This window comes from Peromyscus eremicus, chromosome 1, assembly GCF_949786415.1.
Source record: "Peromyscus eremicus chromosome 1, PerEre_H2_v1, whole genome shotgun sequence".
Taxonomy (NCBI): domain Eukaryota; kingdom Metazoa; phylum Chordata; class Mammalia; order Rodentia; family Cricetidae; genus Peromyscus; species Peromyscus eremicus.
The window spans coordinates 56,923,760-56,941,393 of NC_081416.1; the positions used below are offsets into that span (position 1 = coordinate 56,923,760).

At 42.7% G+C, this 17,634-nt stretch overlaps 1 protein-coding gene across 11 annotated transcripts in view; it reads left to right on the forward strand.

Moving 5' to 3' along the window:
* Ppp6r3 (protein phosphatase 6 regulatory subunit 3) overlaps positions 1–17,634 on the forward strand; it is a 132,213-nt gene that overhangs the window by 47,230 nt on the left and 67,349 nt on the right. For 10 of the 11 annotated variants that reach the window (XM_059263712.1, XM_059263722.1, XM_059263737.1 and 7 more), the window contains exons 3-5: positions 6,613–6,845; positions 11,395–11,581; positions 14,554–14,691. In XM_059263712.1, coding sequence (XP_059119695.1) covers positions 6,619–6,845; positions 11,395–11,581; positions 14,554–14,691 — 552 coding nt within the window. In that variant the 5' untranslated portion in view covers positions 6,613–6,618. Of the gene's footprint in view, positions 1–6,612; positions 6,846–11,394; positions 11,582–14,553; positions 14,692–17,634 lie in introns of those variants that run through there. The other variant, XM_059263799.1, reaches the window with a different exon arrangement.

Genomic DNA, 17,634 nt, shown 5'->3' on the forward strand with positions numbered 1-17,634 from the left:
CTTAGAGTCTTTTAGTCTCAGCTTCCTAAGTTCTGAGATTATAGTCTCAGGCTACCATGCCTGGCTGGAATAGTTATATTTTAATTTTTTCTCAGTTTTTTTTTTTGAGTCAGGGTCGCTGGCCAGCTGGGAATTTGCTGTGAAGATCAGGCTGGCCTCAAACTCAAAAGAGCTCTGTCCATGTTTTTCCCAAAATGCTGAAATTAAAGGCATTTCCCACCATACCCAGCTAGAATAGTTACACTTTTAAAAATTATTTATTTTTATTTTATGTGCATTGGTATTTTGCTTACATGTAAAGTCTGTGTGAGGGTGCCAGATTTTGGAGTTACAGACAGTTGTAAGCTGCCATGTGGGTGCTTGGAATTGAACCCAGGTCCTCTTGAAGAGCAGTCAGTGCTCTCAGTCTCTGAACCATCTCTCTAGCCAGTCTAATTACATTTTTTTTAAGACTACATTTTTACCTGAGGGAGGACAGTTGAGCTTTGTAATTGTTAGTTTGTATCTAGCTTCATTTTACTGCAAAGAGCACCAGCCCAGGGACAACTAATTCACCAGTGCCTGTTGTATACAGTCAGCTAGCTGCTGGACTACAAAGCAAAACAGATGATGTTTGCTAGGAGAGTTTACTGTGGCTACATATTGGTATTGAGTTAATGGCATTTGCAATATAAAGAAAATTCACCTTGGAAGTATGTATGTTTTTTGTTTTTTTTTTTGTTTTGTTTTGTTTTTTTTTTTTTTTTTTTTTTTGGTTTTTCGAGACAGGGTTTCTCTGCGTAGCTTTGCGCCTTTCCTGGAACTCACTTGGTAGCCCAGGCTGGCCTCGAACTCACAGAGATCCGCCTGGCTCTGCCTCCCGAGTGCTGGGATTAAAGGCGTGCGCCACCACTGCCCGGCTGGAAGTATGTATTTTCAAGTTCTGTACTACACAGTGTAGTGATGAAGGAATCGATCGTTTTACAATAAATGCTAAAAATTTTTCTCAGTGTTAAATTTCATATTTAAAATATGAAATTTACAGAAGGTAAGTACTTCAAAATACAGGTTTGGTTTAGGGGATTAGAAAGCCTGGGCTGTGGTTGTTTTATCTGTTGTTTTTGGGGTTTTTTGTTTGTTTGTCTGTCTGTCTGTCTATCTATCTATCTATCTATCTATCTATCTATCTATCTATCTATTTTCCGAGACAGGGTTTCTCTGTGTAGCTTTGCACCTTTCCTGGAACTCGCTTTGGAGAACAGGCTGGCCTCGAACTCACAGAAATCCGCCTGGCTCTGCCTCCCGAGTGCTGGGATTAAAGGCGTGCGCCACCACCGCCCGGCTCTGTTTATTTATTTTATTTACTCCTTTACTCTTTGGGGGCCCGCCACACAGCTCCCAGATAAATACACAGTGTCTTATTCTTATTTATGAATGCCTGGTCTTAGCTTGGCTTGTTTCTAGCCAGCTTTTCTTAAATTACCCCATCTACCTTTTGCCTCTAGGCTTTTACCTTTGTTTATTTCTGTATATCTTTTCTTTCCTTCTTATTCCATGTCTGGCTGGCCCCCAGCGACCCCTTCTCCTTTTCTCACTCCTCCTCCTCTTTTTCTCCTATTTATTCTCTCCGCCTGGCAGCCCCACTTATCTCTGTCCTGCCTAGCTGTTGGCTGTTGAGCTCTTTATTTTTTAGGCAGGCAAAGTAAAACAGCTTCACAGAGTTAAAAAAAAAAAAAGTAACACTTTTTGCATCACTAAACAAATGTTCCACAGCATAAATGATTGTAACATATCTTTAGCTAATATTCTACAACACTGGGATAGTAGGAAGGCCATTCTTCTATACGTATGGACCCGAGGAACACTGACTATTACTGGATTTATTGTTTTGAGTGGATTGTAACAGCCTGGGCAAGACATAGGTCTCCAGGTAGCTTCCTTCCTTTTGTCAATTTGAGAATCAAGACATTTATTTATTTATTTGTTTGTTTGTTTGTTTGTTTGTTTAAGGGGGAAAGTATGTAGGTTTTCTGATCAATTGCACAGCATAGCAAAGTTTCTCATCTACCCAACACCTACCTATGTATGCAGCTGAATGTCATTCTGTGCCTGGGGGTGCCCAGGAGGGCAGAGCAAGCTAGCTACACAGCTGCAGAAGAGCAGGTTGCGGCCTTGGTAGACAGTGCCTGGATGGATTCAGGAGGTAACAGAACAGGACTGCAGGCGGAACTTCATCCAAGTCGAAAGACACTGCTTTCTGTGAACGGCCAGATGATATATAGTTTAGATTTTGTGGGCCACAGATGAGCTCTGTCACATTCCTTCCAACTCAAACCTAACCTTAAAAAAAAGTCAGAACCATTCTTAATAGGCAGGTTGTGGGTTGGGTTGGGTTGGGTTGGGTTGGGTTGGGTTGGGTTGGGTTGGGTGTGTTAGGCAACCTTGTTCTTGTTTCCTCGTGACTGATCGGTCTTTTTGCAAATCTTGTATTTGATGGATTTCCTGTATAAGAATAAGATTTGGGCAGTTTCACTTGGAGTGGGTAAATCCACTTGATTCATAAGTTAGAACTGTAACTGCAGTTTGCAGGCATCTTGGGCAACCCAGTAGGACCTTGAGTCTTTTGTCCTATAACTTCGGAGTAGTGAGGCTGTAAAAAATACACTTTAAAAAGTTTGATTTTTTTTTAAAGGGTTTACAAATAAATGAGCAGCGGCTACTTTATTAGAAGATTGTAGATAACACTGATGATGTGACTTTGTGCCCCTAAACAAGGAACAGCCTTTCCCCATTCTCTTTGGGAATGTAAAAAGGAAAACTGCCCTTTTCCTTTCCTTTTTTGACATTATCTTCTGGTACTGTTTGTGCTTGTCAACTGATTAGGATAAAATGATAGGGGTTTTGTTTTGTTTTGGGCCATTTTCCCCAAATCTGAACACCAAAGTAATGTGATGTCTTAAGGTTTCTCTCTGTTGACTTTTCTGGACTGGCTTTCTGTTGCTTGTTGCCATCTTTGCTTTGACTTCCTAGTCAGAGCTAGCTCAGCATTGTATTTAAATTAGGCAGCTGCTTAAATACCTCTGCTGTCTGCCAGGGGGCCTTCATAGGTCCCTTCCTGCCTACCATCACAGATGAGGAAGATCACTTGCTTGTGTGACTTGCAATCTGTCTTAGGAGTTGCATTTCTCTAATTTGTTTTATCATTCATGTTGTGTACTGTGAAACCCCTGTGCTGCAGAAAAGGCTGTGCTGCTCTGGAGACCTCTGCCTTGTTTCTTCTCAGTGGAGCTGTACCCTTGGTCTGTCTGTCGGTGTGTCATCACTACCACCCCCCCACCTCCCACCCCCACCCTGCCCCCCAGGTATCTCTCTCAAGTGAGGTGTGTGAATCTGGGTCATGTGAACTGAACAGCTGCTGTTTGTTCTTCCTTGGCTCTCAGTCTTCTTGCTGCTCAAGATTGTGAACAGATTGTCATGTGTCCTTGAGAGCATGTAAAGGCATTATAAACTGAGGAGATGACTTTGGTAATACTTGATGCTTGACAGTATTGCTTTCTGAAACTTGTTCCCTAAGAATTTAACTTAGGGAACTTTCTTAACGAGCTTGCATGCTGGGCAGTCAGACTCAGTGTTGAGCATCTGTTATGTGAAGTGGAAAGTCCTCTGAACAACCTACTGTGCACAGCTTGCTTTTTAGCCTCTCTTTCTTGGGTCAGTCACTGTAACTAAGAGTGTGAAGAAAGTTTGGCTCTATAATTTCTCTATTTGTATTTTTATTTTATTATTTGATTGTGGGGGTTTTTGTGGTTTTTTTTTTTTTTTTTTTGTGTGTGTGTGTGTGTGTGTGGTTTTTTTTTAGACAAGGTTTTTCTATGTAGCTCTGGCTGCCCTGGGACTCACTCCATTGACCAGGCTGGCCTCAAACTCAGAGATCTGCCTGCCTTTGTCTCCCAAGTGCTGGGATTAAAGGCTTGTGTCACCTCGCCTGGCTAATTTTTCTACTTTTAAAGAAATGGTTTTGAGGTAACTATTCAGGAGAGCTTTGGGTATGGGTGAATGTAGCAAAACATATAGCTAAAAAAGTAGATCTGCTTACGTAGCTAGGACCTTCCTTTCCCTTGTGCTCGTAAGAACATGACATGTAGATATTGGTGAGCTTTTCTAGTGGTAGTTGTAAGAGGATGCACTTGACTGGGTGGGTGTTGAAACTGTAGTAGACGGAGAGCATTTGTTTAGGAACATGCGACCTTGTGCCTCACCACTCTGGAGGAGTCTCTGTGAGCCCTTCTGAGGCTAGCAGACTTCTGAGTGGTTCCGTTGTTGCTAAAGCTTGTGCTGAGTGACTGTATCTTGTTATTTATTACCTACTGGTAAGTAGTGGCCTTTGAGACCTCTTTCACATTCCATGTATAACAAATGCCTTTGGCTCTGTGACTTGAAGAACAAGCATTTCATGGTTGTGGGCATGGAGACCAAGTTGAGGAAAGACTATGAAATGCTGTTGACTGTCAGTTGTTTCTCATAGTGACTTAGGATAGTAAGTTTGTCTAATTCCTCAATAATTAAGTTCTAAAATTTAGTTCTTTCTTGCATTTTATGGATTCAGATTCCCTCCCTCTTGTAATAAGGAGAGTTCTGGTTAGGCCTCATTAATTGTTATTTGTTGCTGAAGATGGCAGTTCTATGAAGAATGTATTCTACATTCTTTTTTTTTTTTTTTTTTTTGGTTTTTCAAGACAGGGTTTCTCTGTGTAGCTTTGCGCCTTTCCTGGGACTCACTTGGTAGCCCAGGCTGGCCTCGAACTCACAGAGATCCTCCTGGCTCTGCCTCCCGAGTGCTGGGATTAAAGGCGTGCGCCACCACCGCCCGGCGTATTCTACATTCTTAAAAAGAGTTGCTTTCTACCTTTTTCAGTTGTTTGTTTGTTTGTTTGTTTTGTTACTGTTTTTGAGACAATTTTTCTGTGCTTGCCCAGACTGGACACAAGCATGCAGTAATTTTATTGCTTCAACCTGCCAAGTGCTAGAATTTTGGGCATAAAATTTTCTTGCTTAAAAAAACGTTTTAAAATTAATGGGCAGCATACTTATGGAAGTCAGAAGACAACTTAGAAAAGCTGGTTCTTTCTACCCTGTGAGTCTTGGGGATCAAACTCAGGTCTTTAGACTTGTCAGTAAGCACCTTTACCTGCTGAGCCACCTTGCCCTCTCTTAGCATTAGTTTTGTTTGTTTGTTTGTTTGTTTTTCTGAGACAGTGTTTCTCTGTGTAGACCTGATTATCCTGGAACTTGCTCTGTAGACCAGGCTTTTTTTGTTTTTTAGACAGGACCTCTCTGTGTTCCTAGTGATAGCTGTGTAGACCAGGCTAGTCTTGAACAAACAAGGCCTCTGCCTCTCCCAAGTGATGGAATCAAAGGTGCAGGCCACCATACCCAGCCAACGTTAAATTCTTAAAAGTGTGAATGAATTACTTCTTTTCCTGTTAGGTTTTTTTTTTTTGTAAGAGGTTCTTGATGTGTGGCCCAGACTGGCTTAGAACTTGTGATCCTTCTGCCTAATTAGAATTGTGGGTATGTGTCAGTCTGTCTTGGTTGAATTGCTTTTGCAGGTTAAAAATCATTCCAAGCTTTTTTGTTTAGTATTTTCAACATTTTAATCAGTTAAAAATATTTTCTGGGCTGGGCAGTGGTGGTGCATGCCTTTAATCCCAGCACTCGAGAGACAGAGCCAGGCGGATCTCTGTGAGTTTGAGGACAGCCTGGTCTACAGAGCGAGATCCCGGACAGGCACCAAAACCACACAGAGAAACCTTGTCTTTGGGGGGAGGGGGGATTTCTGGGATGGAGAGAGAGCTCACAGGTTAAGAGCACTTGTACCTGATTTTGAGCCTCAGCACCTACTTAGTAGTTCACAGATAATCCATAACTCCAGTTTTGTTTTTTTTTTTAATATTTATTTATTTATTATGTATGTAGTGTTCTGTCTGCATGTTTTGCCTACAGGCCAGAAGAGGGCACCAGATCTCATTACAGATGGTTGTGAGCCACCATGTGGTTGCTGGGAATTGAACTCAGGACCTCTGGAAGAGCAGCCAGTGCCCTTAACTGTTGAGCCATCTCTCCAGCCCCCCATAACTCCAGTTTTAAACCTTCCAACACCTTCTGGTTTCCATGGCCACTTCATGCAGATTGTGCATATATAAAATAAAAATAAGTAAATTGAAAAAAAAAAAAAAACCTTTGTAGAAAGTCTAAAAAGAGAAGGGAAAAAAAATCCTGTCAGTGTTACTCATTAAGAAATCATTTTGTGCTGGGCAGTGGTTGTGCATGCCTTTAATCCCAGGATTTGGGAGGCAGAGTGAGGCAGATCTCTGTGAATTCAAGAACAGCCTGGTCTACAAAGCTGGTTCCAGGACGGTCAAGGCTACACAAAGATACCCTGTCTCGAAAACAAGAAAAAAAAATAAAAAGAAAAGAAAAGAAAGAAATCACTTTGTAGGTTCAGTATGAAATTGCTTTAATTTTGTTTTAACGCCAAATTGGCATTGTAGACCAAAATTGAACTGAAATTTGGTTTATGGAAAATTAATAAGTAAAGCTGAAATTTTATGAAATATTCTCTGTTTTGTTTAGACCAGCATGTTTTGGAAATTTGATCTTCACTCATCATCCCACATAGACACACTTCTAGAGAGAGAAGATGTAACACTGAAGGAGCTAATGGATGAGGAGGACGTCTTACAGGAGTGTAAAGCACAGAACCGCAAGCTCATAGAGTTTCTGTTAAAAGCAGAATGTCTCGAAGACTTAGTCTCATTCATTATAGAAGAGCCACCTCAAGACATGGATGAGAAGATCAGATACAAGTAAGAAAATGGCATCTTTGCCTTAGGCTGGAATAGAAAATGATTACTCTTGTTGTTTAAGAATTCCCTAGAGCCACTATAGCCATTGACAGGTTAACACGGTCAAGAGCTACAGGCTGAATGGGCACACAGTCCATTCTAGAACCAACTCCAGTGAATCACAGGGATCCCAATCGTTAATCTCAGCCAGAAGTACAACATGCTTTATAAGTGACATGCAAACTTCTCATACTAGTAAGACATTCAAGTAAGTATCTTCTTCACTTTCCATATAGAAAGCCAGAAGTCTATGACTAGCCAGGATTGCCTAGAGGCCTAGTCAGAACTTGGGTTTGAAGAGCATTGCTCATATAGTAAGGTCAGCCCTCCATTGCCTGAGCGTCAGGTGTAGGTCTTGGTGAACAGCAGTGAAGCTATGTTCAAGCAGGGAATGCCATAGTAAGTAAAAATAGAGTGGATTTACCTACTTGTGGCTAGTTTAATTGAATCTGTTTACAAACAGCATGGCACAGTAAATGAGACCTTTATTGCTGCCACTTGTAAGACTTCTTTACACAACTCTGGGAACACCAAGCACTTCATGGGCATGTTAATATGGGGTTGCAGTTATTACTCCATATCCAGCATTGTTGAAGTAGTCAGCATCTCCCACATTGAAAATAAGAGTCCCTTCAGAAATAAATGTCTGTTGTGATTCATTAGATAGACAGCGTATGGAAGGAATCATGATCTTAGATGCTGGCCTTCCTGTCTCAGGATGACTTCCATCTTTTCCTTTTTCTTCTGGGAGAGAATTATGCTGTCAGCAAAATAATACTTATTGACTTTAAAGTTATTGGTGTTTTGGGTTCTCAAGAAGGCCCTGTCCTCTGTTAGCCTTTAAGATTGACACTCAGCAATCAGTGGAGACCGGTGTCTTATAAAGGAAGAAAAATATGTCTAGCATAAAAATACTAGTGTGTTTCTGTTTCCCCTAAACACCTTGCTGCTTTGGAATTGATGCCACAGTGAGCTAACATGCAAGTTAGATGGAGCTTATCCAGATCAGAGGTGAAGGTGGTGTGGTCATAGCTCCAGGATAATGGGCCTGCAGTCAACCTTGGAGTGGGGTGGCCCTCTCTTTAGGGAAGCTGTGAGTAGACAAGTGGTCTCCCTTCTTGGGTCGGTCCCACATTCTGGATGAAGTTATTTGCTTTCATGCCATACTTTTTATGAATTGCTTACTTGCTGAAAGGAAAGACCCCATGCTGGCTCTGCTGCTTGGATCTGAAAGCTTGGCAGGGATGCTGCTTGTTTGTGTTGTTGCACTGCCTTTGAAGCTGTGAGAGCAGGCAGCCTCTCTCACACTGCCTCCTAGATGTACTAGATGGTGCCATTTGGAGGATCTGGAGTTGAGTTGGGTGGAGCAGTACCCTATCTACTGTGCCTCTGGCCCAGCCAGAACCACCATTGGTGTGAAATGTACCTTGGTGTGAAATGAACACCTGTATTAGCATGGAGAGCCTTTTGAAAGGAACCTGAAACTTTTCAGGATTAAGATTGATTATTGTGGTCAGAGTGAGCCAGAGTAAGAAGTAAAACCATAGAAGCTCTCTGGAGAAGAAAGCAGGCTAGAACAGAACAGCTGAAGTTGGTGGGTAGAAGGATTCTGGAGGAAGCTTTGTTTGGAGCCATACAGGAACTGAGGACATTGTCTTTGTAAGTGCTTGGTAAGGAACAGCCAGACCAAAAGTGTGGAAGCCCTAACATGCTTGAGTGTTTGGTGTACCCTAAGAACAAGACAGCCTCATGAATGGAGGTGAGTAGGAAGAGAGAAGGCCTGGGGTGAGGTCAGAGCACCCTCCAAAGCAAACCACCAAAGGTTTTGAGCAGTGAGTGATGGATGTTGCCTGACAGTTGTCCTTGTCTGCTAGTACTGCCCACTCTGGGGATCTAGGCACTGGGGAACTGGAGGAGAACGGGAAGGTCAGTTAAGGAGCTGGTAGTAGTCAGCAGAGAAAGATCTCAGTAGCCTTTTGGGGGAGCAGGGTTTAGAATCTAGATATATAAAATGAAATTAGAACTGAAGGAGCCTCCTTGGTGTGAGGTTGAGAGGGAAGGATTAAGAAGGAAGGACTATTAGAAATAGTTTTACCCCAGGTAGGGGAGGGTGGCATAGCTGTAACATTGAGGATAGATATCAGGGGGGAAGGTCAGGCATTTGGCTTCAACCTTGTCAAGTTTGAGATGCCTGGTTGGTATGGAGTAGAGACAGGGAATCTCAGCAGGTGGATGGGTGCCCTATGATGGCATGAAGCTGGCTGAAGTCACCTATGGAGCTGATGGGAAGCAGACTCAGAAACTGATGGAGGAGGCTAGTAACTGGGTTAGGGTTCCACACAGGGACTGAGGAGTAGCCAGGGCAAGAAGAAAACAGGTAGAGGCTGCCACCCAGAAAGCTGTTGAAGACAGACTTCAAGGGAAAGAGGGACCATGATCAGAGGCTGCTGCTGTGAGAACCCCCAAGTTGGCAGTGTGGAAATATCAACCCCATTGATTCAGGTCCTGAGAGCCTGGCTGAAATGGCTCTGAAGGAGATTGGAAGACAAGCCAAGACATCTCCTTGAAGTTGCTTTTTAGCAGCGAGAGACCACATGATACCTGAAGGCAGATTTGGAGTCAGGAGAGGTGTAGATGTTTTATTTGTTTTCCTAAATAGAAGAAGTAATGGTCTCTGTGTACACTATCAGGAATAGTGCAGTAAAGAGAAAGCTATGTTAGCCAAAGGAGTGGGTTGTCAGTAATGCTGTACTATAGCAGGTGGGAGGAATTAGCCAAGTTTCTGCAGTTTATCCTAGAGCAATGGTTCTCAGCCTGTGGATTGTGACCCCTTTGGAGGTTGAACAGTGCTTTCACAGGGCTTTAAGACCATTGGAAAACACAGATATTTATGTTACGATTCATAACAGTAGCAAAATTACAGTTTTGAAATAGTGATGAAAATAATGTTATGTTTGGGGGTCACAACCACTTGAGGAACTGTATTAAAGGGTCACAGCATTAGGAAGGTTGAGAACCGCTACCCTAGAAAATAGAGAGTAATGCAAGTTGCTGTCACTCATTAACCACCTTCTCAGTGCCAGCCCCTCCTCGTTGTGTTTCCCAGTCTGCAAACTGAGGGGAAGGCACAGTGCACCTTGGAAAGTGGGTGAGGTGGGAAGTGATCCTAGTATGAATCCCACGGGTGCAGATACAGCCACTGTGTGCTTCTGTCACTAGGTGGTGGTTACAGTAGAGAAGTCTGCTGTGGCATTCATTGATGAATGCCTGTGTTACAGGGCTAGGGAGACTAATAGAGTAGAACTTGCCAGAGGACAGTTGTTGGGTAGTGTATCTGCATGCCTACACACCTGCAGTTCTGCTTTCTTTCCGTCTTCCTCCTGTCTTGGTTCTTTGGGGGGCTCATGCTGTTTATCCACTTTCATCCCAGACCCTTTCAGGTGCAGTGGTCACTTGCTTGCCTTGGGTCCCTCCACATGTGGCACACACTGCAGCCCACAGTCTTTCCCTCTGTCATCTATCATAGAGTCACTGTGGTGGTTTTGTTTCCTCCTTGACTTGGTCAGCCTTTGAGCTCGCCGTTCCTGGGTCTAGCTGGGGCTCTTGATGGAAGAATGTTAGAGCAGAGAAGAGAACTGTGGTCAGATGCAGTGTTGTCCGATGAGTCTCTTGTTAGTCTCCTGTTACCATTGGACAAGGATGAGAAGTAGCTGGTAGGTCAGAGCATGGAGAACATAGGTCTACTGTCTGGTTTTCAGAATGAGTGGTCTGGCTGTCAGAGATAAACATGGTTGAGGTTGCAGGTTTTTCTAAAGCCATGAGGAGATAGATGCAGAGCAGATGCCAGCTGCTTCCTGTGGGCTTGTGGCCTACCGAATGAGATCATAGTAAGGAATGACAGCGAGCTGGTTTCTTGCTTGTCCCAAGCCTCACAAGGTCCTGGAAGCCTATTGTGGAAAGCATAGGTTTGTGTAACGCTCTTCCCTCATCTCACAGTACCTTGGGCTGCTGTTCTGTTTGCTCATTCTGTACACCATGATAGATGTTTTCCTTAGATGGGATGGAGACCGAACATTTGATAGCCACTTGTAACCCACCTGAGCCGAGTAGTGACCTGTTCAGGTACCTGCAGTCATCGCTGTGTGTATAGTACAGTTTCCTGGAAACCAGCAGCTCCTAATATGTCTCTCTCAGAGTTTTCTCTGTCCATATGGGCTGTGATGACTGTCAGGACACTTTACCCTCGTTGAGAAATTGTTACAGTGTGACATCCTTGGCTCTCGAGTCCTATGCATGTACTGTAGTGATGCAACAGAAATTTATCTTACTAAAACTTGGTTTAAAGCCAATTCATTTTAACTTAGAGGTTGGATAGTTTGAAGGTGCTTCTAGTTCCTAGTAGATGATTTTGATATTTTGACAGAATTTTAGGAGACTTTCCTGATACATGCTGTGCTTGATGAGATGAACTGTTGCCATTAGATGATAATGCAATGTCCTATTCTTCTAGGTATCCAAATATATCTTGTGAGTTGCTCACTTCTGATGTCTCCCAGATGAATGATAGACTGGGGGAAGATGAGTCCTTGCTATTGAAATTGTATAGCTTCCTCCTAAATGAGTCCCCCCTGAACCCACTACTCGCCAGTTTCTTCAGCAAGGTGCTAAGTATTCTTATCAGCAGAAAGCCAGAACAGGTAAGTGTCTGGGCTGTACATCCCTGAGCTGAGGGACGTGCTGTAGTTTCTGTGTTTGCCTAAGGTCCAGTTTCAACAAGAGAATGTCTTTTAGGTCTTCATCAGTTTAAGCAACTCTGGTTTTTGTACATTAAGGAGTATTTTTCCTCTGACTATCCTTTGAAGGGCCTCAGCTATTAGCATACTTTGATTTCTTCTCTGGACAAGTAATCAGAAGCATTTTTGTGAGGGCAGCAAGTTGAATCTGAGTACATAGCTAATGACCCTCTGGGTTTGATAGTTGCTTTGCTTTGTTCCCTGAAAATGAATCTGACCAGTGCTTTGCACACAGTGGTCACTTATTTTACTTAGATATCTGGATGCCTAGCCTGTAGCACTGGGTAAAGGTGCAGACTTCACTTTCGTACAGATAACCTCCCCTTGATCCTTCTGTTTTTTTTCCTCCCGATTCAGATGTATGTGTGAAATGTCATTTTCCAAGGAGTGGTTCACCAAGTGTGGCCTTTGGGCCAGTGATGACAGCATCACCTAAGATTTATTATGATGATGATGATGATGATGATGATGATGATGATGATGCAGTGCATGTTCTTGATTCCTGCCCCTATCCTGTAGAATTAGATGGAATCTGACAGTGAAGGCTTTTGGCACATCTTCCAGTTCACACTGATGTTTGCTGGAATTGGAGAACCATTAACATAGTGGAAGTTGTTAGGAAGGCCCAAGAGCTCACTTCCAAGAAACAGCTAGAGCAGCAGATGCTGAGTGCAAGCTGACAGATTATCAGTTGCAGCAACAGAGGTGAAAGTGGTCAAGCCAGTCAGACTTGGCATTCTTCATGGTAGACAACAGTTTCCAGTTACTTGTTCTTGCTATCAGCATACATGAAAGGACTGAAACTGTTTTGGGCCCACTATGTTCTGTGATCTGCTAAGGCTGGGTCTGTGTTTTATTTTAGAAGGGTGGTGGTCTTTTTGTTCAGATAAGTTTCTTATTTGAGTAGGGCACCTTTCCCAAGTGTATTGGAGGAAGATCCTTTCATCCAAGTCATGGTCTGAGTAGTACAGATTGTCCCCCATTCTGCTTTTTCCACATAAAAATCAAAGTATCACTGGCAGTTGTAGTAGATTGCAAGACATCACATCACCCTGGCACAATTAGTTCAGAGTGGTTACCTCCATTATTAAGACATGCTTTTCTTCTTATATCTGCTATTGGGACCCAGGCTGATGAGCTATGATTTTTGGTGTTTATAAGATAAAGCATTAAAATATGTGGAAGGCTTTCTGAAGCTCTGCATGTTGACACTGGGGCTCAGTTCTGTTATTTGTCTGGCAATGATGGTGTGTGCCAGTTGAACCCCTGGGTGAAGAGTTCCGTCACCTGGTTGCTCCTTGTTTCTCCAGCTAGGATTCCTTGAATGATAATGAGGCTACAGCAGCATTGCTTGTGTAACTGCCAAAAAGGTCACACTTGAGGATTGTGTTTCCTGTTGCTTGATAGTGTTGGTTAGGACTTAGGCACGGCAGGGATAACAAAAGTCCAGATTCATGTGGCTTAACCAGAGACTATTTAAAGCTTCTAGAGCAGAGTTTCCAACTGTTGGCAGTGTTGAATGGTTTAGCTCTCAACAAGGATGTCTAAAGTACAGACCATGCGGTCCTTGCTGTACAGTTCACAGCACCAGCTAAGGTGTATACATGTAGGCTCCAGGACCAGTGTTTCTGCCGTGCATGGAGTTGTGTAGTTTGACCATGTGTAACTTTTCTTCCTCTCATCTTTCCTTTCAAAGACTTTTATAGGACTCAGCTGTAAGTGGCCTGGCTGCCACTCCTTGAAGAGATGAGTATTGGCATCGTTGTCTAGACAAACAATGCAGTGACTCAGTTTTAAATTACTTGTGGTAGTAGTCCTACCTGTTGGGGCTGTTAAGCTTCTTTATGCAGGTTAGTGGAAGGCCTGTGACTCTTGGAGCGTGTAGATCTGAGTTTAAATTCCAGGGCAGCCACCTTTTAGTTCTAGGAGATACTTAGCATGTCTGAGCCTAGGATTTCTCATCTAGAATGTTGAATTTCCACCTTCCAGGACTTAGTGACATTTTGTGACAAAAACTGCTACCCTGTGAAGCTCTCCTAGGACATGTGGTAGGGTTTTAATGAATGCTATGGGCCCACAGACAAAAAGAAGACACAAGAAACTGCAGGACAGAACCATCATTTCTATTCCTAACTCATCCCCTTTCAGAACAACTCCTTCTTCTCAACCTTCTAGTCACACATGTGGCAGTGTAACCTAAATCACCTGTGGACCAGGCAAGTTAGCTACTTGGAAACAGAAATCCTTGCTTTGAATCTCCCTCTTGTTAGACAGGTTTTTTTTTTTGTTTTGTTTTAATATTCTGCATTTTAATTTTAAGTTTAATGGGATCGCTTTATGTATGTAAATTATAAAGTAGTATTTTTTTAAAGTTTTATTTTATGTGTATGATTGTTTTGTCTACATGTATGTATGCCTGGTGCCCACAGAGGCCAGAAAAGGGTGTTGGATCCTCTGGAACTGGAGTCGCAGGTGGTTGTGAGCCACCATGTGTGTGCTGGGAATTGAAATCCAGGTCTTCTGGAAGAGCAGCCAGTGCTCTAAATTGCTGAGCCATCTCTAGCCCCAAATAGTGTGTGTGGGTTTGTAGGGTTGTGGAGTTTCTAAATGTCTCTTTCTTGGAGAATAAACAATGAAAATGAAGGGAAGCAAAGGTTCTATTGGCTTTATTTGTAGTGGGGATGCATGTTGGTTTGGGAGATAACTTTATTTAAGGGTTTTGAATATTGTAATTGTTAGCCAGGCTCCCCATTTGACATCTACTTGTGAATTTGGTGCTTGCCTGTCCTTAAGCTAACTGGATTTGGGGAATGTTGGTCACTCTAGATTGTATGCTTCATGTTTTGCATCTTTCAGTTTGATTTGTTTTCCTCCAGATTGTGGATTTCTTGAAAAAGAAGCGTGATTTTGTGGACCTCATTATAAAGCACATAGGAACTTCTGCTATTATGGATTTGTTGCTAAGGCTCTTGACATGTATTGAGCCTCCACAGCCCAGGCAAGATGTTCTGAATGTGAGTAGAGATCTGAGCTGCTGGGGTCTGGGGTTGGGAATGCTCTTATGTGGACCACTGGGCTCCTATATGCTGAGAAAATCCTACAGGATGAGGTGGCCTGGGGATGAGGCAGGGAGGGAGTTGTCCCAACACAGAAAAGATAGCAATTTTTATTTTATTGTTTTGAGACCAGTCTTTCTATGTAACTCTGGCTGTCCTGGAACTCATTATGTAGACCAGACTGGTCTCAGACTCACAGAGATCAGCCTGTCTCTGCTTCCCAAGTACTGGAATTAAAGGTGTGTGCAACCACACTCAGCTGAGATTCAGATTTTACAGGACCAGGGCTATCAGAGACAATGTTATTTGCCCTTTACTGGTTGGTTTGTTATGTGGATGGTTAGCGTGTTGAGGATGTATCCTCAAGCTGGGTCTAGATGTAAGCAGGACAAGGCAGACCTGCCTTCTACAGGAGGGTTAAACAAGGAGAATGGGGGTACATGGAAAGGGCCCACTTCCAAGCTTAGAAAGGTGGTAATTTTTGGATATGTGCATCTTGAGTAGATGGATGTCTTAGGTGAAACTGGACTTGAGGGAAATTTGAATAATCTGAAAATAAGGCTTTCCCTGGGCCATTGGCTGTGTTCCTCTCCCCACTTTGCCTTGCCTTCTGGAACTGTTCCTTATGGATCTCAGTCGAGTATGGTTGCACATGCCTGTAATGCCAGTACTCTGTAGTATGAAGCAGGAGGATTTTAAGTTCTAGCCAGCCTGGGCCAAAAGAAATAAAAGCTGTACCTCATTGAAAATGAGTGTCTTAGAAAATTGTAGTTTTAAAGAATAAGGGACCAAAAGACTGGAGGGTTTATGAAAGGAAGTTCTACCAGGAGTTGTCCACTGCAGTGCACACACTGCTAAGATGTCTAGGTATGATTGCCTTATTTGGTAGATCAGGGCTAGATCTGGCAGGGTGACGCAGGTAACCCAGCTAAGTGTTGCAAGCAGGTTCTCTGTGACTTGGAAGGCAAGGTTTCAAATGGAGGCACCTTGTTCCTTTTGTGTGTTTCTGTAGAATCTGCGTCTTTTCTCAAAGGGGGTTCAAAATTCTGGGAGAAACTATTAAAACAAGGGAGATAATGGTCACTTTAGTGTGGGCTAGTACAGGGGAGGTTTATCAGGAGTGGTTTGCTCTATTCCTCTGGCTACTTCTGAGCTGAAATTTTTTAGGGCCTACTTCCAAAGAGGTATGCTTTTGGGGAGAGCATGTGGTCAGTAAGGAGAGAGCAGGGTAGGGGGAAACTCCTTAAAGTCTTGAAGGTCCAGAAGTAGGCTTGGAGTACAGGTACTTAGGCAGAGGATAGATGTTCAAGACTGAACATAAATACATACACCAAATGTCCCAGCCTTTCCTATGGTCAGGAGCATATACTTTAGGGTATTGCTATCAGAGTGTGGCCCCAGATAATACTGTGGGAAGTTTTTTGTCTCATGCCTACTAATTTCTGGGAGATTTATAAAATTAGATCTTAGATTTATGTAAATTTTAAATATATTAAATCTTATTGTAAAATAGATCTTAAGGGCTAACAAGATGGCTCAGTGGGTAAAGGGACCTACTGCCAAACTTGACAATTTGAGTTCTATACTCAGAACACACATGATGGAGGAAGAGATCCCACTCCCACAGAATGTCCTCTGACCTCCATTCGTGTGCTGTGGCACACACATACACATGCCAAAAAAAAAATTAAATATAATAAAACAATAAAAGCAATTGTGCTTCTACCATAAACCTTCCCATTAGTGCTTGTTTGATATGTTCCCTGTAAGGAGCCAGAGACAGCACCAGGATTTTGTTTTTGTGCTTTTAGCAAATTGTATATAGTTTCTTGACTTCAATCCTATTCTCTGTCATCTTCAACCTTTGGAGGTCAAGTGGCCTTTCTCAGTGCTAAACCGCCTTATACATTTGATTGTTTTGCTCCCTTTAGGAGCTTTTATTAAGCCTGCTGGTTTATCCTTTATTTACTTATTTGGTTTTTTTTTTGGTTTTGTTTTGTTTTGTTTTGTTTTTCACTCTGATCCGTTCTGTATCTTCGTTCACTGCATCTTGTATAGAAGTTACAAAGAGATTGTTATGGTTCCAGCAGGTCTACCTGAGACAGGCAGATGACCAGCACTCCTCTTCCAGGGTGCCCCAACCTGGCCCTAGTATTTCCTACAGTGGGTTTGGTTTGGGTATCTAAAAGCCCTCTTTCGTCCTGGGTTCTCTGTAGCAAGCCTACAAATAATGACCCAGAGACTTATTAATTATGAAAAGCTCGGCCTTAGCTTAGGCTTTTTCCCAACTAGCTCTTATAACTTAATTACCCATATTTTTTTAATCTATGTTCTGCCACATGGCTTGGTTACCTCTTCCTGGTACGGCACATCTGATTTGCTCTGAGTCTGCTGGTAAAATGGCATGCCTGGATTCCTCCTCCCAGTTTCTCTCTATGCCAAGAATTCTGCCTATTCTCTCCTGCCTAGCTATTGGCTATTTAGCTCTTTATTAAATCAATCAGAAGGCATCCTAGGCAGAGAACATCTTTGTAGTGTTAACAAATATCCCACAACAGTTCTAGTAGCCCAGAGGCTTGGTACTATTCTTTTCATTCATCTGACGTTCAGAGCTGACACTCTCTTAGAGATAGTGTAGCCCATTTGCTCAAGGCTCCTAGTAGCCAAAGTATAGTCCTGTAAATGCTGAGTATCCAGTCAATACCACCATTGAGTGTAGAGTCGTAAGTGTGTGGCTGTTGGAACTTGGGAGTTGTTGATGCTTGTGGTCGGTCACTCTTAAAATGATGTATTCACTACATTTTCCTTGGGGGACTTTTTAATTTTCTGTAGTGTTCAAAGTCCAGAGAAACATGTAATTTCTACTTAAAGTGTGATGGCTATTTCTAGTATGTTTATCTT